Below are 22307 nucleotides of genomic sequence, written 5' to 3'. Positions count from 1 at the left end.
AGGTGTTCTGCTCGGCGCGTGTACCATTCTGGGAATGTTGCATTTTATTTATGTACAGTGGAAACCTCGTTTATACGACGTTCAAGAGGCTGGGTTGAAAAGTCGTATAAATGCGCAAGTCGCACCACTGAGACTTAAAAAACACCCCCCCCCCAAAAAAAAAAAAAAATAAACACCTACAAAATAATAAATTCAATGTGCTTAATTGCATCTTTAATTCTGTAGAAAAATTTCAATCATACTCGAGGGGGAAAAAAGCAAGAAAAATTGAATTTTAAATCGCACATTAGAGAATGCGTAGAGAAATAAAATTAGAACATTATATACATACCTTTGCTTCGGAAAATTTCTCATCTTTTTATTCCACCCTCTGGGGATAATGCTGAAAACATTGGGAGGAAAAGTTCTGAATGGACACATGGCTGTGTCTGTTAAACAATTAAAAACCCCGTTTCTTTGGGGCTCGCCGTGTCTGCGTATTCTCAGAAACAAGCAATAAACTAATCACTTTAGTGTCAACCTCTGAATGGTCATAAGCCAGCTCAATGGCTACTTTCGTATATGTAAATGTTATTATCCAAAAATTCATGGCTTTTGGGGTGACAATATGCAAGAACTGTTTCAGCGACGCATTTTCAGTGTCTACAAAAATTGCTTGCATTTGATGGTTATAAATGACAATTTTTTTAAAGATGTGGATTTCGAGTAGAATTGAAAGCGTCGAATATTTGAGGTTTTGCATCCAATAAATGAATTATTGAAGTATTCATTTCGTATAGCTGAGCGGCGTATAAAGGAGGTTCTTCTCGGGTTAATTTTTCTTGATGCAACACGGGTTTATGAACCTCCTATTCTGGTTTGTAAGCCGTGTTTCTTTGCCAGGATAATCTAAGCTTTATTTGTTCAGAGGACGCCTAATAGACCGAGCAAGTGCGCTTCTGATCGGTCTGCGCATGTATCAGTTCTCTTATCCGAAGATTTTTTATATGAAGTGTGTGTTTGAGTCGGGAGATCGTTTGGAACGGAATTTTAAATTGCTCGCAACAATAATCTGGCACAGGTGACTTGCTATCAGCCTAAGCTTGTATGGGAAAACGGACCTGTGTTGTACAAACATTGTGACGAAAATTTCATTTATGCCATTTAATATTCGACTCCTGCTTGGTTCTCGCCGCCTAATGCACAAGAAAAGAACCTGCCTTTTTGTTTTTAAGCTTCGTTTGTGTATATTATATGAAATAAATTGCCTCACTACGAGTTGATTTCACCGTTCGCCACGAGTTTTGGGATAAATTACGAGTACCGAGGCATCACTGTACTTGCGGTGCTTTATTTACTCAAATTTCTATCTCCACTGTACTAGGGTGTCATAAGTTTACAGCGCCTTGTCGTGTACACCCAGCATGCACACACACCAGCTGCTCCAACTAGATGCCTAGATATCAAGTCCAAAGATAAACACAACTTTGATGGGCATGGGGTGTCAACCAACATCTCGCAAGTTTGAAATTGAGTACAGTGAAAAAAACGAGAGCTATGGTGCGCTCAAGAAGCAGGTTTAGATGCCAGGTCAAGGCGAATTCACTTCACTGCCACCTGTCACAGAGCCTGACAAATCTCAGGTGCCATGTCGCCATCGCGACTAAAAAAATTGATATTGTTGTCTAATTTATTTTATGTATGATAATTGAAGTCTCAAGGCAGCATAAAATTATCAGCATTTATGCCAGCGGGTCTGCTAGCATGGAAAGGGATTCCCGAACAAATCAAAGAAAACGCTATTTTTGACCGATTTTGTCCGTAGAAAAAAATGCTTGGCACCTGATTTTTTTCGATTTGTCAAGCCGTGACCTATCATGTTTTTTTACTGTTTTTGTTGCAATTCTTTTATTAATTTTTTTTCGTCGTATTTCTCAATTAGCAATGAGCCTAGTGTTATATTATATTGCAGGTGTGACTTTGCTATATTGAGCAGTAGGTTGCAACTCGAGCGCTCTCGTCATCGATGAGAAATATTGCCTAGCAAATGCAGCTTGTTACTCATCGCTGTTCTTTTCTCATCAATGGGGAATGAATAAACGCGCTCGAGTAAAGAAAGGACTCTGAACCACAGGAATTCTTTTTTTTTCCCCTCTCTACTTAAATGGAGGTAGCGGCACTTGGAAGAAAAAGCCGTATTTCTTCCCAGGGAGCGAACTGAAAACGGGAAAATTTTATTTTTTTATGCCTCTTTCTTCCGTTTCTTTGAGAAAGTCATTCTGAGAGCGTTCCGCGCCTTGAGATGTCCCAATGATAGCGTCATTACGACATGAAGGTTTTACCGTAAGATAATAAAAACGGGACGACGGCATTTTACGAGTGTGTTTTTCCCTAAGCAGGGGCGTATCACAGTGTCGTGTCGGAAGGCCTTCGCGCGAAAAGTGCCCATTCATCGCTTCCGTGAGAAACTTATCGCCCGAGTTCCGTACTTTCTCGTGAACGTAATGTTACTTACCTCATTGCTGACGGGACACGAGGAAATAGCACAACGCGTCGCCTCTATAACAATTTACAACAACCTTCTAAGAACACTATGTATTGAGTATTTAGAGGAAAATGTGTGCTTACGTTTCATCCGAATACAAATAAAAAAATTCGAGCGATTATGTCGCTTTTAAGATTTCCACTGCAGTTCAATTCTACTGGTTCTCTTCCCCCCACCCGATAAAATTTTCTTGGTAATGACGGTAAACGTGAAATTTTCGAGGCCTTTATAAAAAAGACTTTTTGGGTGACCGTGTTGCTTGATGAGAAAAGTTACTTCCGGCTCATCATGAGGAAAAAAAATAGTGACTGATACAACATAATTTTATTGTGGATGCAATTAAAATTTCCTGTTTGTACAGGAACCACAGTACCACACTTTATTTGATTGAACTCATGATGTATAAATTTTGCTGCAAGTCTTGAAGCAAAATTAATATTTTTGTTTGTTGGTGTACCATCTGCTCTCATCACAAAAAATTTGTTTTTAGGAAGTTGATGGCCTATTTTTCAAAAGTGCATATCTGGATATACATTTTTTTTATTTGACCACGATGTCAAAAATATTGTTCCTTGTTCTAGGGATGAAAAAACATAGTAAAACTCTCTACTAATGTTAATACTGTCATTGCAAGCCATAAGAAACAACAATTTGAGCAGTCTTGAATTGTTGAACTTTCATCCAGTGCCATTAAAATGCACTGTACATTTGAGGATATTCCTTTCAACTTGGGTGTGTGAATTATCGGCTGTTGCTCCTTCGATCACAATACTTAATAAAAAAGAAATTTGCAAAATGCATATTTTAGGACAAATTTTCTGTTGCTTTTATTTTTATTCATTCCTTAACAGGGGAAACCATCAGTGAAAAGCTTGGAATATTTTTTATGAATATGTAGCTGAGAGAGATTTCATGACTGGCTCTCACTACTGATTCATTCTGATTTTTAAACATTTTTGTGCTATATTTACCGCTTCGTTTTCAAGTTACGGGTTACCCCCAAAGCATAATGTTCCAAAATTGGTGATGTACATTGCAGAACAATGTGGAAGGATAGTGTAGAAAACACTTATGCAAATTTTTACCACAGAACATTTCCAGTCAGTCGAGGGCTTGTTGCAGAACAATGCAAAACATTCTGCTTTGGGGCAGGTTACAAATTAAAATATAATTTTCATTTTTTATTAGTTTAATTACTTTTATGTTGTAATTTGAAGGGGGCTACTTTTAAAAAAAGAATAGGTGGTATTTTATAACACATACATTATAATCATTAGAAATCTTGGACCTGCTTCAGGAATTTTGTCCATCGGAAACCAATATACTTATCAGTTACATTCCGAGCAAATACAACCAATAAGTTTATTGATTGCATTTGTCAAGTCCAAAAACATAATTTTTATAAAACTTATATTGCAAGGCTATAGACAAATTAAAAAAAATATCTGGGTGCCACAAAAAAGTGCCAAAAAATTTTTACCTGGAGGAAAATGTCCAAAATGATGCTTCTATTGACTTTTACAGGGCACAGTGACTTGTTTATATTGGCAGATATGCTGCTATAAATTCCAAACGTTTTGTGCTACTCTCAGCCTACAATTTAGTAACTACACAAAGAAAATTTTAGGCACCAATACCAATTTCCTAGTTGCCGTGATGACCTGGCACTTGTCCAGCCCTGTTATAGTGTAATACTGGCCTAATACCTAAAAAATTCATTTACCCAAATATTTTATCTCGTCAGATGTTGTACGAAATGTATTTCAAGTTGCTTGTATCAGCTTGGAATTAGAATGTTATTTATCATTTAATAGTTCACCAGCTTTCTCCTCAATGAATATAAACATTGCTTGGCATCCATAAATCTGATGTTAAAAAATTTTATTTTTAGTGATGGATCGGTTGCGGAAAAGTTTGCGTGAGAGTTTCAGACGTAAGAAGGATCACATACCAGAATGCAGCAAACCGCATCTCTGGCAAGCAGACGAGGCAGCAGTGCGTGCTGGCACCTGCAGCTTTTCTGTCAAGGTACACACACACATTTCTTTTATGCTTTTTCTTTTCAAGTATTTCGATAGCTGTATAGGGGCCGTTCAAGTATTACATAAGCAAATTTTTAGCCATTTTTGACCCCCCTCCTGTCTGCAGAATTTCGTCATCAGCCCTGCCCCTCTAAATCCTAACTCATATTTTCGTAAAGGGTGGTTGATGACATAAGCATTATCCAAACCCCCCTCCCCCCTTGTCATCAAAAGTCAGCAAATCTGAACCCCCCCCCCTCCCCCATCGATGATGACGTAATAGTTGAACGGCCCCATTTGACATACTGCTACTGCTACTATTTAGGCAACACTTCCATTGGAGATTTCATCAGTTGAAACAATAGTTTAGTTTAGTTTTAATCTAAGAAATGTTCAACTTTTGCATAAAAGTTGGTATTAAAGTTATATTGTATCAAAATTATTGTTCAAGTTGACATTTGACTTTATGGATTGTCAAATAATGGTTAAATTTAAAAAAAGTGGTAGAGAAAATTATTTGCAATGGTTTTAAAAAAAAAAAATGATTTTATACTTACGTTACAACACACTAGGCTACACAGACCCTAATAAATCAAAAAGCAAAAATGTGTCATGGGATGGTCAGGTTCATAAGGTGTCGGTTCATGGACTCAGATGATACCGTTGAATAAGGGAGTTTGTGTCCACACCCAGACACGTTTTTTGTGTCGTAAATAGGGAGAGCAGTCATCTAATAAATTTCGACATAGCAGGTTGGTGGCATTTACATTGAAGCAGATGAACACTTTCTCAAACCAAAATACAGATATTCTGTCTAAGAAGGTAACTCAAGTAATGTCTTGAGGTGCATGTGCACATCTTTTACACCTATAGGTAGTCTGTCTGATCCATGTGAATCTAGTCCATTTTATCTTGGTACCATCGCAGGTTTACCCGTGATAGAGAATATTATTCATACTGCTTGCATTCCAATAATAAAACTCCTCCTTGAAGTCTACCGGTGCGTGAACCAATTGTGGCCGTGCTGCCCCACCGGTTGCCAAATCATGAGTAAGGGATAAAAATAATAGCAGAAAAATGTAGAAAAACTGTTTTGTCTGTAAAAATTCAAACTATGGATGTAATTGGATGGACTGATATGCAAAGGAGACAGGCATTTTTTAGGTATTGCATCAACTAGCTGGAAACCAGATAAACAATCAATATGCATCACTTTATGACAAAGTGGAGCCCAGGGTAAAATTTTTATGACTAAATTGGCAGTTTTTTATCATATTGCTTGTGGCAGACACAAATCTGTTAATTTTCTGGGTCTAACTGCCACAGTTAGATGTGAATGGACTCAACTAGTCCACAGGTTGAGTTTTCAGGTTCCAAACAGAGGAATAACGGAGCTAACCCTACCTAAAAGGAAGAATCTTCTGCACATATGAATCAATAAATAAACAGCAGAGAAACAATGAAATGTATAATTTTCGAAATGCACTAAAGTAATGCCGTAAAATTTTTTAAACTGATCAACACATGACGATTTCTGAAAATGAGTTTATTAGCACAGTTTATGAATCGTAGTCGAATTAAGCGGGAGATGTGATCATCACATTTGTCAAGTTTTAGAGGTCCCCCCATTGAATTTAATAATGTGTCAACCATGGAAATGATAAATGTCAAGTTATTGAGGTTGCACTGTATATATTAAGTAATTTAAGCTGATTGGGTTCTCATCTTATTGATCGTAGTCATTGAAATGAATTGATAAAGTAAATTCCTTCAGTATTATTGTTGAATACTTGAAAATTATTGCTTCCAAAACTTGTCATTCCTATTGAAATCGAATATGGAATTTCCATGATTTATAATAGTAACTTATGCAACCTAATTTAACATTAAAAATATATTAACACTAATTAAAAATATTGGTTCAACATTTCGATTGCACTCCTGGCTCGCTTAATTATTCCGGAATGAAATTGTTTTCAGATAACAATAAGGAAAATACAGTTTTTCCACTTGAATAGTTATTTGTTACGCTTATTAAATTTTTTACATTAACAATTTTCTTCTTTCAATATTCAAAAAGTTTAGTATTAAAGTCTCTAAAATATAAACATTGATTTTTTTTTTTCCAGTATCTTGGGTGTGTCGAGGTATTTGAGTCGAGAGGAATGCAAGTATGTGAAGAGGCTTTGCGAGTTTTGAGGGTAAGATGCTATACTTCATAGTTTGTGACTTGATTAACAATTTGAAAAATAAATTTCTGCTTGAAGAATTTTTAAAATGTTTATATATGTTAGAGTAAATGGGACAAATTGGTGTTGTGCATAATCGCCAATTATTATGCATAATCATTAATTGTCTTGGTAAGTTCGATACATTTCACTGCCTTTTAACTTTAATCAGTGATTATGTATATTTCCCAAATGAAGTTGGTGAGTTTGTTGAATATGGGAGACATCTTATGGAATTATCGCTTCAATTTAACCACTTATCAGTTTTATTCGTACTTGATGCTGGCATTACACATATTTTGTCATAAAAAATGAAATTAAATTAAATTAAGTGTTATTAGTATAAAAACGTATAAATTTTTATGCTTTGTAATAATTTTCTTCACATTTATTGACATTTTTCAAATACAGTCAACATCACAATTGAATCCATCATCCTAGACTGAAGTTTGAGCAAAAATTTTTGGTAAATTATTAAAAAAAGTAATTCATTGATTTATCATATTTACCAATACGAGCTGGGGATTATTCATTATCTCTGGTAAATGTTATAAATTGGCAAAAGTGATCAAACTTACCAAAATGGTTAGTAATTATGCTTAATCACCAGATTTATCACATTTACCATTACTACTAAAGCATACATGCACCTCATCCATATTCCTCTGCAGAACTAACAAATTGGTGCATGTTGGAATGTGTGTACATGTTATGAACCTAACGTGAAGCTTGTTACTGTGTAATGCTTATTATGTATAGTGTTGCCATCTGCCATCAATTTTTCTAACTAGTGAAGTACAATGAGTAATTGTATCATTTTTGGCCAGTTGTTTTCTGTGGCAAGACTTTTTGAGGGGGAATTGGCTTGCATTTGCGCCATCACATTTACACATCTAAGCTGACATGTTCATTTTATCTCTTTTAGACTTCCAGAAGACGACAGATCAAAGGAACTTTGTATATAACAGGTGATGGCTTAAGAGTTGTCGATGATGAAACAAAGGTTTGTTTTTCCCCCTTCAGCCTTATTATAGTTTTTTGATAATGAGAATTAATAATTTACAGTTTGACCGCAGATTGCACCTTTTATTCAGTTTTTCTTTGCAACCTATACATTTAGAGTTACAACTCTTTTAATTGAGTTTCAATCCTTATAAAATTTAGATTTGTTTAAATTCAGACATTCATATATATTATTCTTAGTATAGTTAATACAAAAAATGTAATCGGATCAATACTGGTTTGAAATTTTGACAATTGGTTAAGAGTTAAATACTTTTGTATTGAAAATTTATTGGACAAACAAATTCATAGCAATTATTTTTCTTTTCCATGCACAAGCAGACTTGACTGAGTGACAACCAGTCAAGTCTGTATTGATGTTATGAGATTGTAATCTGAAAATATTTAAGTTTTGATGAGATTGCAAGAAATAAAATATTGAAAGTTTAACACAAAAGTCATTTACTAGCCTAATTTTTTTTTACTTGTATCACAAATACCTAGAAAAGCAGATTGAATCAGAACCAAAAAAATTTTGCTAAATATTATAAATAATTACCCAAATTTAATAGCTTGTCCAACAAGATGCTAGAAATATGGCAATGTTATACGATGTGGTAACTTTTTTTTTTTATTAGCAATGTATTTCTATCTTTCACAGGGTCTTTTAGTAGATCAGACAATTGAGAAAGTTTCTTTTTGTGCTCCAGACAGAAATCATGAGAAAGGATTTTCATACATTTGTAGGGATGGTACCACACGAAGATGGATGTGCCATGGTTTCCTTTCACTGAAAGACTCTGTGAGTATATTGATGAGTAGCGCTACAATTTGTATGAGCTAAAAATGCGGTGGTGCTATGGATTGGCTAGAAACCTGAATTTCAAAATTTTAACCAAGCCATAATGACGTGTTTTTAGGTCATAAAAATCATAGCCCTATTGACGAGTAATTTGCATTTTACGATTCAGCGGAGCACAATAAGCTGTTAATATTATAAACATAACAAAAACCACCTTTCAATGAGTTATGAATAGTGTATATATATATTTATATTTTATTTTTTTTTTAAGCAGCAAAGTGTCATTTTCAGTAGAAATACTTTGAGGATGCAAAATTGAATGTGTGCAATACAAATTGAAAAAAATATATTTTCACACTCATACAAAGGAAAGAATGAAGAAATGATTGTTTGCAATACTGCACAGACAGCATGTAGTACTCATCAGTCTTGGAACAGGGATTCCTCTAAACTTTATATGTTCATTGTGCCCCATGACCATAATGTGCCTTTTCGGGGCTCCAGGGCAGAATTTCCCTTAGGCTGGGATTACACTATAAAAGTTTTATAAAATTTCGTTTATAAAACTTGAAAAATGCAACCAATAGGTGGATCAGTTAGGTTCACTTGAATGTAACAGATGTGTTCATTGGTTACATTTTTCAAGTTTTATAAAAGTTTTTATCAAAGTTTTATAGTGTAATACCAGCCTTAGGCCCTTTTTGAAAGGGTTATTATGCAAAATAAGTGAATTTTTTTTGGGCCTCCTATTTGGTTCAGGGCCATGGGGCAGTACCCTGGTTGCCCTTAGCCTAGTTACGGCCCGGCTGTGCCCTTTGAGAATAAATTAGAATTTCATGTTTCATGACTAGAATGACATCACAGCCAGCATGTGCACAATGGCATCCTGATTGGGAATCACTTTTTTGAATATGATTATTCTTAATGTGACTTGCAATATCCTTAGGTGCCATTGCTTCTAGAATAACTTTTATAAAGCTATTAAAAATGGTTCTACATTAAAAAAAATTTCTATTGCATAGTTTGAAAGGGTTGATTACCAAATCACACCAACCATATGTAGTAGAGAGGAGCAGTTGACATCTTATGTTTAGTTCCGTGAGCTCGCATAGTATGCACTAATCACGCTTAATTTCACGAAGTGCTGGCTCATGGCAAGAAACCATTATTGTCTGTTGTTAAATAGTAGACTCTTGATTTTTCTGCTATCACAGTTTGGTGATGGTTAAACATTGCTGAATGGTTGTTTATTTACTGAAATCATCTTCGTTCATTTACGCATATCCCAAAGGACTTTATTAATGCTCTTAACTGCCTCTCTCTGCTTGGTTATGGTCAAGTTTCTTCAGGGATATTTAATCACTCCTATCTACAAGTGGAATAATCCACAGAATTTCAATTATCGCTTTGCTACCAAAAAGAATAATCTGTACTAATGGTAGCTTTGCACTAAATGCAAAACAATCACTAGTGTTTCTGGAGGTCTGTAATTGAATATAATGAAATAAAAATACATCAAGGTTTTAATTAGACTGGGTTCAATTAATTCAAATACTGATACCCATTGAACTTACCATTTGCTCTGCCAAATGCTGTGAACGTTGGTATAAATACTTGTATGTAAAAACCTGTTTCGCACACAATTCAAAAAATGGTGTTCTTGACCAACTGCAAGTTTAAATGCATCATATTTATGAAGTAGTAGCCTATTTAGACCTGTGATGCAAATGGGTTTTTACCTTCGTTATTCACTTAACACCATCTGGCAGTGAAGTGAATATGCAAATCACTTCATCCCAAAATTTCATGTACAAAAGCCCAATATATGCAAATATTTATGAATTGCATCCAGGTGAATTTAAAAAAAAATATTTTATAGCTTAAATTCTGATCAATTCTGCAAATAAATGACTTATTTAAAAATATCAAAACTATTTACTAGAGAGATTGATTTAATGGATAACTTGTTAAATATATAACCATGGTGTGAAAATGTTTTCTTTCCTTTTCTGATTTATTATGTGCGTCTACTCTCATAGGGTGAGAGGTTAAGCCATGCTGTGGGCTGTGCATTTGCTGTATGCTTGGAGAGGAAGCAAAGGAGAGACAAGGAAGCAGTCACTGTTAATTATGATCCCCAAAACTCCACCTTTACAAGAACTGGCTCCTTTAGACAAGGTTCTCTTACAGAAAGGCTGCAGGATCCCCAAGATTGCAAAATGGCTGGTGAGACAACGTTGACCATAATTTGGCATTTCATAAATTATTTTATTCACTGATTCTTAAAATTAGACTTGCATTGATATATTTATGCTTTTCATATAAATATATAATTTCAATTACATTGCATATGGTTTGGAAGTGATTTATTGATATGCATGATTCAATATTCAAACCCTTGAGCCAAGTTCATTGATTTTAATGCATCAAATGCTTTATTAAGTAAACATATAAAAATATTTATATGAATTAGGTTTGTGTGTTTAAGGAATGTTACAAAAGTCAAATTTGATTAGCCATGGCCAGAAGTTTTCATTGGAACTGGTATTTTGGGGATTAAATCCTGTTTTAATATATGTAGGTCTATTAGTAATTTTTTTTCATATTTTGGGGGAAGGAGGGAAACGGACTACCTATCCTCCCCCCTCCCCCACAATTCCATCTCGCCACTGTTTTGCTATAAGTAATCAAATGTTTGATATAAGTATAGATGACAAAACTCTGATTTTAATGTGCAATCTCCTGTGATTTTAACTATTTCTTATAGAATATTTGATTGTAATATGGAGTTTTTAAAATTTCCCTCATGTAATTAGTTTTCAGTGGTAAAGCAATACACTTTTTCTTTTCTTTTGAAGATCCTCCCCCAGTAAAGCAAGTTCACAACCCTTATGCAGTTGAAAGGCCTCATGCACCACCAGCTATGTTGCAGAGGCAGAACTCCTTCAAAGGCTTCTCGTCCTTGAATCAAGCTTCACCTTTCAAAAGACAACTTTCCCTGAGAGTCAGTGATCTTCCTTCGACCATGGAAAGGCAACGATCCATGTCCCTTGGTTCCTCAGACATGCTGATGCAGCAAAACGGAATGACAGGTAAAATAGACTGACTGCTTTTTTCTCCCCAGCTGAACTAAAATTTTTCTGTTGACTTGTGAATGCTTTTTTGACATTTTTTACATGAGTGGGAATAGATTTGGTAATGATTAAAATTGCTGTGATCTTGTGATATCAGATTGAGTGCTTGTAGAAATTATTTTTTTGAAACTAGAGAGTAGACTCTCGCTAATCCGGCGCATATCAGACTAAGGTGCACTGGATTAAAAAAGTCACTGGATGACTGGAAGTTGGTTGAAAATGTGCATGTAGATAATAGAAACTTCTGTGCATAGACATGCAGTGACATATTTTCCCTCTTCTATGCTTGAAGAAAACCCATCCAGATATACTGGATGGGCTGGACCAGCGCAAGATTGTCCAGAATCTACTATATTCTCTTGTTATAAAGTTTAGTCTAATGCAGTGGTTCCCTCTTTTTTCCCCCCAAGTGTGACCCTCTTTTTTTTTTGACAGGGAATTCATCGCTGACCAGTATGCTCTACATATGTCCCGGTTTTCCAGGACATCCCAATTTTTTTCGTCAATAAATGTGCTGTTCTGAAAGTTTTTCTGGGTGCTTGTTTCAATTTTTTAGACGATGTTCATTATTTTTGTAAAATATTATGAGTTTTGTTTTTTGATGTACTTTTATGTTCCTTATGTGAAATGGCAGTGTAGCAACGTGTATGCACCTTGATTTTGGGTATACAGGGTGATTAAGAAAGAACCATAAGATTTCAAAATGATTCTACACTTGAAATCGACCATCAATAATAAAACGTACTCATTTCTTCCCCCCCCCCCTCCCGTCTTTATACTCTCATGTTACTTGCCATTGTGTTTTCAATTTTCAAATATTGTGCATATTTTATAAATCAGGCGATTCTCTCCGAGTCACCCTGCATAAGTATTAACTTGATGCATTGATTATTGTAAAAGTTAATAAAATTACATATGATGCATATGCATAGTAAGTAGGGCAGTGAGCAAAGAGGTTTTTTTTTCTTTCTATACTTTTGACTATTTTTAAAATAAAAATAAATTTCCTATTTGGATGTTTTTCATTTTGGAGAACCTCTTGGGACTCACATTTGGGAACCACTGGTCTAATGAATATATAAACTTGCTTATTGGGTTTAATAGCACAAGTTTTATTTCCCATGTATGTAAACAATCTTTTTTGTTCTTCAGTTACTCCCATCCCTGAATCTTCTCCACTCATCGATCGGCAAGATAAGATAAGCACAATGTGCCAACAGCTTTCACAAGGCTTGTCATTTCTAAGCAGTAGTGATGATCCTTTCATATCTGGAGCTACGGAGAAATTACAGAGTGAAGGTAAGCAAATCCCTTTTTGTGCACTATTCATCACAGGGTCCCCCAATCAGATAGTGTACTTGGTTTTAGCTTCACAACTCTTATTTTTTATGCACCACTTAGAAATTATTGACAATTAGTTTCAGCATTATTTCAGAGGGAAATGAAATTTCTTATCACATGATATCTTATCTAACAAAGAATTCACATCTACATAGCAAATATTTTTCGTAACAAATTGCATGTCTGAAAGCACAGGCATGTATTTGACATTCAAAGTTGCATAATTGTTTTGAATTTAATTTCATGGAATTTGTGTTGCCCAGATTCATAATTTTCCAAAAGAAAGTATCCAGCTTATTGGAATCTGGGTGATACTCATTTATGCAAATCACCTGCTTCTATTGCTGTGCTAAATATGAATTTGTATTGAAAAGATGTAGTTGTAGTTTTCATTTATCATTGCTGCATACATCTCGGGGGCAGAAAGGTATTTCTTTTAGTGGTTTTGTTTTATAACCTCTTCACACCTGAGCCAAAACTTATTGTTAAAAAAAAAGATTTTTTTTTATCGAGTAGTATTTATTTTATGTCACAATGGCCTTTTTTGGAAAGGGCAAAAAGATTTTTTTTTTAATTATAATTCGGATCGATATCTTTACTAGGACCATTTCAGTTAGGTACACATATGTACACCTCATGTCTTAACTTGAAAAAAGAATCATTAAAACCATTTAAAACTGTAAAAAATGAAGTTCAAATATATATATATATATATATATATATATATATATGTACCTCTAAAGCAAAGAAGATACATATAATTCTTGGTTTTTAGTTCACTGAATTTGGATACTTGAACAGTGGGTCTGTTGCAGTGTTACTTTTACAAGTCTGCATTATTTTAAAGTCTTGTGGAAAACTATGGAAATATTGATTGGTGCGACATCTTTGTTAGCTGAAATGTTTGGAGCAATCTGTATAATAAATTAGTAGTAGTCATATAACTGCTTATCTATATACTGTTTACAATATTACAATCTTTTTGTATATAAATATTTTTATTTCCATTTCTATTTTTCATGTACAGTTTTGAGGTGAAGGCTTTGGACAATATGGCAAAAATCACTGTAAATGCTAGTTTTTTTTTTGTCATACTGTCAAAACCTTGCCAATCCTGTCTATAACCTTCTACATTCTTGAACTAGACCAGTTATCTATATCACTTGATTTTTTTCAATAACTTCATTCATTGCACTCAGTTATTTAATTTTTTGCATGGCTTGTGCTGTATTTACATTTTGTAGATTTTTTTTTCTTGCTTGTGCATGCTTATTCCATATTGATTGATCACTTTAAATTTAGGATTCACAAAAGCAGAGGAGTGGCTCGCTAGCAGTGCAAGCATTGTGAAAGGAAGTGTCCTCGATAGAACCATTAGTGTAACAAATCCCAGTGCAGTAAATGTTTCCTCGCCTGCAACCAATATGGATGATCTTTTTTCAGGACAGACCACAGCAGTAGCAATACCAAGGTTGCCTTCGCCGAAGGCAATGAAGTATCACCAGCCCCGTAGAAGCCCAAACCTGAGCCACCTGCGCAGCCATTCGCTGGGCTCGTCAGATGCATTCCTCATGCCGCTCAATCCAAAACCTGCTAATGATCCTGCAGCGAAATTGCCTGATGTCAACAACGAAGGGAAAAAGTCAACAACTGCCGTTGACACTGATCCATTTGCAGATCCATTCAACGTAGAGTGGGTTGAGCTTGACAAAAAGCAAAAGCCAAGCACTAATCCTTTTGTCGAGAGCTCAGTGAAAGCATTTGAAATCCAGATGTGAAACGAAGATGCCATTTGTACTGTTGTTTGCGTGTACACTGTGAAATTTACAATTTATTTTTGTGTGTTTTTTTTAAATGCAGAAGATGATGCATATCATTGTGACGATTCTATGCTTTTGTGTGGAATATGTGTTCAGTGACTTTTCTTTTTACACAATTTTGTAACTAAGTTATTTTTTATGTGAATGAATTTTAGCGGTGACATAGACCATTTATTGGTTGGGAAGAGAAAAAAATGTTAAAGTGTTTGTGCATGTGAGTGTGTGTGTATTAGATGTTTTGTCAATATGCCCAGAGCTTTTCTTTTAAAAATTTTCTGTGAGGTTTTGGTTCCTGAATCTGTTTATGATTGTGTAATGATTAGTGAACTCGACTAATATACTCCAGTGCCATAAATCTAAAGAAAAAAATTCATTCCCATTAACTTTCCCTAGAAATACGAAAGATGTCAGAGTTTTTGTTCAAGTATTGCTTCACTGGTATCCTACTAATCAATTAATAAGGTAGAATGGTCTTTTGTTTTAGTGGTTTTTCATGTCCTCATCCACAGGAAGCTATAACTGTAAGAGGAAAAATTATCTTTTGCCTTCTGGGTTTGGTTCGGTTAAATTTCAACATATGTGAAATTTTACGAAGGGTATATAATTTTTGATTTTAAAAAAGTTACCTGTAGTCTTCTCCCTTCTGTTTGGAAGAGCCTGGAATGACTGCAGTTAATATTAGATCACATAAATTCTGTTGTGTTGATCTTTGTTGTCGCAGATTTCCTTTCCTTTGTAGAAAAGACTAAGCGACCATTTGTTATATATGCATGAATTAATGAACGCCTCCCTATAGATATTTTGGATAATCATAGTTCATAGTTGAATTGATTTTTTTTACTCTAAAAACTTCATGAAATCCTGTTTTTCTGCAAAAATCATAATTTTTAAATAACGCAATCCTCACATATTCTCAAGAGATCCGTATGATTTGTGTTCAGGGAATTTGTTAGTGTTAGTAGACGTCCATTCCAAAACTGGGATTTGAATCCAGACCTGTACAGTGAGAGACTAGCACCCTAACCACTCGATTATCTGTCTGCAAAGTTTTTCTACAAGTTTATTGGAATACCTTTTTTTTCTCCTCTTACATTGCTGAACCATTCATTCACAGAAGTGAACCTTCGAAATAAAGGTATATGCAGTTTCTAAAGAAGACTAGCAGATGGAAGACAACTGTTTTAGCTCCCAGTACCTCAGCGAAATAAACTTGACACAAGATCGATTGATAGATTTATGACCAATTAACACACATATGTGAGCATTATGATAAATGCTTGAAAGGCTGAAGATGGTAATCATGTCAGATTTTATATACATTTTCGGTTAAAAAACACTAAATCTGTGTTCCATTACAATATTTTTTCCCTCATTATTTTGGAAGTCAGTGATTTGATATCATTGATAGGCTGACGGTTGGATAGCCTTAGTGGTAAATATATACATAGGATCTGAAATTTACTTTTGTAGCTTATTTACTGAGGTATTTACATTTATTAGTGATTTAGTACTATGTAAAATAGAACATGAGGCTTCTAGGCATTACAAATGTTACTTGATGAAAAACAAAAAAAACCTTTCTATATTAGCTGATTAAAAAACAGAAGTTTTACGAGCATTTATTTTTTGGCCTGTAAATATCTCCTTGTATGTGTATATGTAAAAAAAGAAATATATATTTCTGCACATTATATCGATTTTGCTAGGCTTTGGGTTCTGTGCATTTTTTTTAGTCAAGCTTCTCTATATATATATATTAGATTTTTTTTTTTCATATTTTGTGATGCAAGTGCAGCTTTCATTGTTTTTTTTCATCAATATTCTTCATTGAAATCTTGCGTTTTACTTATCTGGTTATGTCCATGCTGTATTGTGTGATTTCATCATATTTTTAGCCCCTATTAATAGGAAATTGTCTGAAATGCACTTTAATCAAGAACCAAAATTTTACATTTCCGGCACTTATTTTGATGGGAAAATACATGTATATATAAACTGTAATTGGAGAAAAATATTTTAATTTTTTTCCACTTTGTCTTGCCTTTTGAAATTCATAATTTGAACTATTTGATTGAATTTATTTTCAGAAATGTGAGTAACTGTTGGCAATACTCACAACATCAATTAACATGCTTATCAAGGTTTAAGCTAGATAAAAAGTTCCTTTTGCAAAAAAGTGAAAATGGGGGTGGGGAGGGGAAGCTTTAGCAAAATGCTACAATGTTAATGATTGGATGTCTACTCGTACCTCCTGTACGCATTTTTGCGAAAGTGGCTACTATTTCTTTTACATTCTAAGAGTTTCTTTTGCATTTTGCGAAAAATGCGACCGTAGCTTAAACCCTGGTGCTTATGTCATGTATATATTCTGAAACTGTTTTGTAATAGTCTAATACAAATAATCCATATTAATAGTTTTTTGGAGTATCATAATTCTACCTTCCCCTTTCTGTCCTGAATAGTTGAATACTCTTACATATGAAGTGCTTCAAAATATCTATCAATATAGATTGAAGAGTTTGCTGAAAGAGAAAAACTGTTTCAGTTCCATCCTATTTTATAAAATGAAAAAAAGTTAAATTTCATTCTTCATGTTTTGTCGACCATCTTTTTCCGGGCGAAGAAAAATTTTCAGAAGCATACTGTTTTTATAAGTGAGAAACTCATCATAGGTCAGACTCTGCATTGTTTGCTCTTTTCATCGTTAGCCTTTTCAGATCTGAGCATTCATTTTTTCTTGGAATTTTCGAAATGTTTTTTGCATTTTTGATTCTCAAAAAATACATTGAAAACAAACCAGCAAATCTTTATTATTATTTTTTTCAATTTATTTTATTTTTTGTTGAAATGTTCATTTCATATTTTTTTTTCAGCTAAGATGATATGCAGGGTATATTCACATACAATTATTTCCAGAATTTTATCGTTGAATTTTATGTAATAAATCACATTTTTCAGAGGCACTTTCTTGCATTTAAAGTTCAATATTGTGGGCTATAAATTTTAATTTCTCCGTCTTGACAAGAAAATATTCTTGAGCATTTTCACTGAAAGGACTTATTATAAATTGCTAATACTCTTATATTGAAAATAATTATAATCTCAAGTTTTTTTATATAATAGTCCTTCCAGAGAATATCCTCCAAAGATTATTCTCAAGAATTTTACACCTCTATACTAAGCACACCCATAATTCTTAAAATGTTGAGGCCATACACAATACTTTTTCCAGCATGCACCAATTCAATAGAAATTCAGCAGAGGTGCATGTATGATCGAGTAGTAAGCAGTAGTCAGTATTTTGCCTATCAAGGAAGGAAGCAGCTCCTAGACCTGCTCATTGATTCAGACATACAAAGCATCCATTTGAATTGTTGAGAAGCTCAAACTTGAATCGTTGAGAAGCTCAAACTTGAATCAAGAAGTCTTATTACACATTACGAAAGAATCATTAAAAAAAATGGAGCTGTCTTTTTTATAACGAACCCTTTAACTGTTAACCTATTAGTATATAATTAAAAATTTATTTCTACTTTAAGATGAGAATTATTTTTCTCGAACATCACCTTTCCTCATCTGTTTGGAACTCTTGCTGCTCAGTCGTGGAAGTTTATTGAATGCATATGTGGGACTTTAATGAATCCCTTTTCAGTTTAAAACATTTTTAATGCCAATGAAATATTTTTTCTTATATTTATTATATAACTCTCTCGTGCATGATTTTTATAATCCACTTGTTCAAAAATTATTGAAGTCTTATGCGCTACCAACTATGTTGAAACTCCTGTCTAAGGTAGGGAAATGAGGTTGATATGATATATGATGCACAATAATTACGAAATTATAACGGAAACAGTTTTTTTTTTTGGTCACGTATGCATGTACTAGAGGGTTAATGCTTGTGATTTTTATATTTTTCTAACATAATTGGAAGTATTATGCACAATTTTTTGTGCTTTGGTTTGTTCCTGCTCAGTGAGTATCTGTCGTGAGGCATTAGTAAAATTTTTGGGACAGGTTCAGCTGTTTCTTGCATTTGTATATACTTTGCTGCATCGGGAATGCTTTATATTGTGGTATACATATTCAATGTATAAAAAATTATTCTAACTGTGCAAAGTCTAATCTGCCATACTTATGTACATGTATGTTCGAGTAATTGAAAAAAAGGCCCAGTTTTATTTGATGTGGAAATTTGTGTTGACATTGTCTGAATTGAAAGATTTTTTTAAAAAGCACTCGTTAACAAAATTCAAATTTTCTACAATAATTCCTATTGCTTTTTGATTTTTTTTTGGCTCGCCGAGTCCGACAAAATTTTCTTTTCTTAGTTTTTCTTTATACATTGTCTTGAGCAAGTAACCTAATAGCAAAGTATAATTGATGTGAACAGTTTTTTCGCAAGAACATTTTCCCATATTTTTTATTTCATAAGTTCTTGTAAGTTCTCTTACTCAGGCTTTGCTTCTTTCTGCTGCATGACTAGTTTTAAATATTTTTTTTCTCCTTTGTCAGAATTGCATTAAGTGTAAAAAAAATGTGTGTGTAGTGTAATTACACTGAAAAAAATACATATTACTCATGTTGATGAGAGAGTTTTACTGTTGGAAACCTTGTTTTTTGTTAGAGTAAATAAATAGTGAATTTTTGTACTAATAAATTCATGTTTCGCTCATTTAAATTTTATATAACTTTCAGTTCTAGTTCAGATACTGGTCTTAAGTTTTGAATACTTCTGATATTGTCGAACAGGATATGACAAATCCCAGTGTCTGGGTTCCCCCAGGGGGACTAAAATATCGATGTTGACATTTAAAATTTTCTATTTGTGGCTATTGGAGTCTCAGAAGAATATAAAATTTTTGTATTTATATCGGTGATCCCCCTTCCATGTGTTGGTAGGAACTACCATTTGGAACTACAGTCCACGTCACTTAATGTGATCACATTGAGACTTGGGATTTCTGAAAATAACCAAATGATAACTACGTATATCTGGAAAAAACTACTGTTTGCAAGTAGGGTGACCATATATCTCTTTTGGTCGAATGGGATGTATGGTTAACGGGTGTTGAGGTAAAATGGGGCAATTGTTTTTCTTTCCGCACATAATTGGTTGCAAAGAGTTTATAATTAAGTTTTTTTTAAAATTCTAAAACAAAACTTTGTTTTTAAGCTAAAAATGCATTTTCTTTATGCAGCCATTGTGAGGGATTAGAATAAAACTGCCTAATGTGTATTACGAATCGTGATACTTTTTTTTTATAAGGTACAGTATGTTCCATTCATTCCCTTTATGTATTTCAATAAGTGGAATCTGTGTCCATTCCCCTTGAGAAAGCCTTTCGGAAAAAGAAATTTGAATCTAGTCAAAACTACTACTAAGCCATACATGCATTTTGTCTACGTTCCTCTGCAGAACTTGTAACGAATTTATACATGTTGGAATGCACGTGGTGTGAACCTAAAGTGAAGTGTGTTTCTGTGTAATGCTTGTTATATATGTGTAGATCTACCATCAATTTTTTTAACTATGAGTAAAGTGTAATGATTGAATAATTGTATGGTTGGAATTTGGTCAACTAAAGGAAACTGAACAGAAAAGGACTTTTTTTTTGTCAAACATTTGCCTTCACTATAAAGCCATTGCAATGGAAGTAAGATAAGGAAATGTTTGTCAACACGGGAAGATGGGAGGATCATCTAGTCCCCTACATAGTCTTGCAACATAACTTGCAGGGAAAAAATAAGTTTGGATAAACGGCTTCAGAATGTGGAAAAAAAAAAAATTCCTGAAAAAAGTCCTGATAACTATAAACAATTTATTCCCATGTTATGGCATTGGTTTTTCTCGTTCTTTGCAAAAATGATAACATTATCCGTGATTATAATAAACGGCGTCAACTGTATCTACATTTATTTTGGACCTGCTCCTTTTAATCCTTACAGGGGCAATCCCGAGATAACTCATCAAACTTGATCTTTATTTCCGGTCACCCTGAAATATATCGGGTTCTTAACATGGTTTTTTCTCAATGTGGGTGTTATAATGCGGATCAGGAAAATTTTTAAAACCGGTTAAAAGAAAAAATTTCTGGCCTCTAGATTTTTTTTTTGCAATACGCAAAGTGCTGTTGTACAATGACACAGCGTTCATGAAATGGTTTTTGGGTATTCATAATGATTACAGATGTTCTTCAACATTAGCAGCTCGCAGGAGTTTTAAAGAGGAGCTCATTGAACTGATTTTCTTGCCACAGGATGACCATCATATGAAGCATGCCTTGTTGCTAGTCTTGTGACAAATGACATTCTATCGTATCAACTTTTCTTCGGGTGTAAATTTTGCCTTTTTCCTGCATGTTTTGCAACATTCTTATGATTTTGTTTTGAACAGACTGTCAGAATCTAGTGCTCTGACATCTTTGTTCACTATCCTGATTTCTTCCTTGCACTCCTTTGGGAAGTGCATTTCTCACTATACTATATAGTTCTGTCTTATAATTACAGTGAATCCCATTTCCAAGTTCAAAAAACCTTCATTGAAAAAGTTAAGCGGGAAATGGGAGTATGCTTTTTTTATAACGGAAAATCTCAATGAGAATTGGAGGTTTTTGACCGAGAAAATAAATCGTACTAAAATCAGGAAAGTGAAGTGGGAACGTTATAAGCTGGATCGACTGTATATGACTGGGATAACTGGTTGCCACCTCAAGATTGCAAACTTTTTCCCATCCCCTAAAAAATTTATTGAAAACCAATATATTCAATAAAATGAAAGTTATTTCCCCAAATATTGGTATTTTTAAAACTCTGCGCGTAGTACATTAATCTCACTTATAAGACGATTTTCTCCACTCCCAGTCAGATGTAGGCTATACAGGGTGTCCTGTAAGTGTTAATGCGGCCTTTATCTCATCAACTGTCTGTCATTTAAAAAATTCGTAAAAGACGTTCAAAAATTAACTTGCACCAGTTTTGAGAGTGACTTGGCAGTGTTTTAACAAAATTTAAAAAAATAAAATTTTTTATTCGGTCCCCTTGTCCTCTAACTTCCAATTAAAAAGTTGTTGCTTTCTCTCCTGAGAGGCCAACAAAAAACTTCATGTTTCTAAGTGCAGTATTCGCTGAGATATTTGATTTCAAAAATCGATGAAAAGTTATGAGAAAACATCAAAAGCTAACGGACAATTCTCCTTTCTTTCATTTATGCTGTCTTTTCCCACCTTTTCTCCGATTTTTGAATTCAAATATCGCAGCGAATATTGCACACTTAGAAACATGAAATTTTTTCTGTTGTCTTCAAGAGAGACAGGGCAACAACTTTTCTAACAAAGTTAGAAAACGGGGAGGGGCGTATAAAAATTGAGATTTTTTATTTTGTTACCCTCTGCATTTTCACTCTAAAAACCGGTACAGGGTAATTTTTGAACGC

The 22307-nt window shown here is 34.0% G+C and overlaps 1 protein-coding gene across 3 annotated transcripts in view; it reads left to right on the top strand.

Annotated features, from left to right (window-relative positions):
* LOC149090305 (protein numb-like) overlaps positions 1-19526 on the top strand; it is a 33014-nt gene extending 13488 nt beyond the window's left edge. The window contains exons 2-9 of one of the 3 annotated variants that reach the window (XM_089233962.1): positions 4416-4552; positions 6675-6746; positions 7699-7776; positions 8437-8577; positions 10617-10803; positions 11436-11669; positions 12864-13010; positions 14355-19526. In XM_089233962.1, coding sequence (XP_089090088.1) covers positions 4418-4552; positions 6675-6746; positions 7699-7776; positions 8437-8577; positions 10617-10803; positions 11436-11669; positions 12864-13010; positions 14355-14830 — 1470 coding nt within the window. In that variant the 5' untranslated portion in view covers positions 4416-4417 and the 3' untranslated portion in view covers positions 14831-19526. The remainder of the gene's footprint in view (positions 1-4415; positions 4553-6674; positions 6747-7698; positions 7777-8436; positions 8578-10616; positions 10804-11435; positions 11670-12863; positions 13011-14354) is intronic. The other 2 variants (XM_089233960.1, XM_089233961.1) reach the window with 2 other exon arrangements.
* The last annotated feature ends 2781 nt before the right edge of the window (positions 19527-22307 follow it).

Source organism: Pholcus phalangioides, unplaced genomic scaffold, assembly GCF_987345545.1.
Source record: "Pholcus phalangioides strain wild (caught in Gottingen) unplaced genomic scaffold, Ppha-v1.0 ptg000001l_1, whole genome shotgun sequence".
NCBI classification, from domain to species: Eukaryota; Metazoa; Arthropoda; class Arachnida; order Araneae; family Pholcidae; genus Pholcus; species Pholcus phalangioides.
This window is presented reverse-complemented; position numbering and strand designations above follow the sequence as displayed.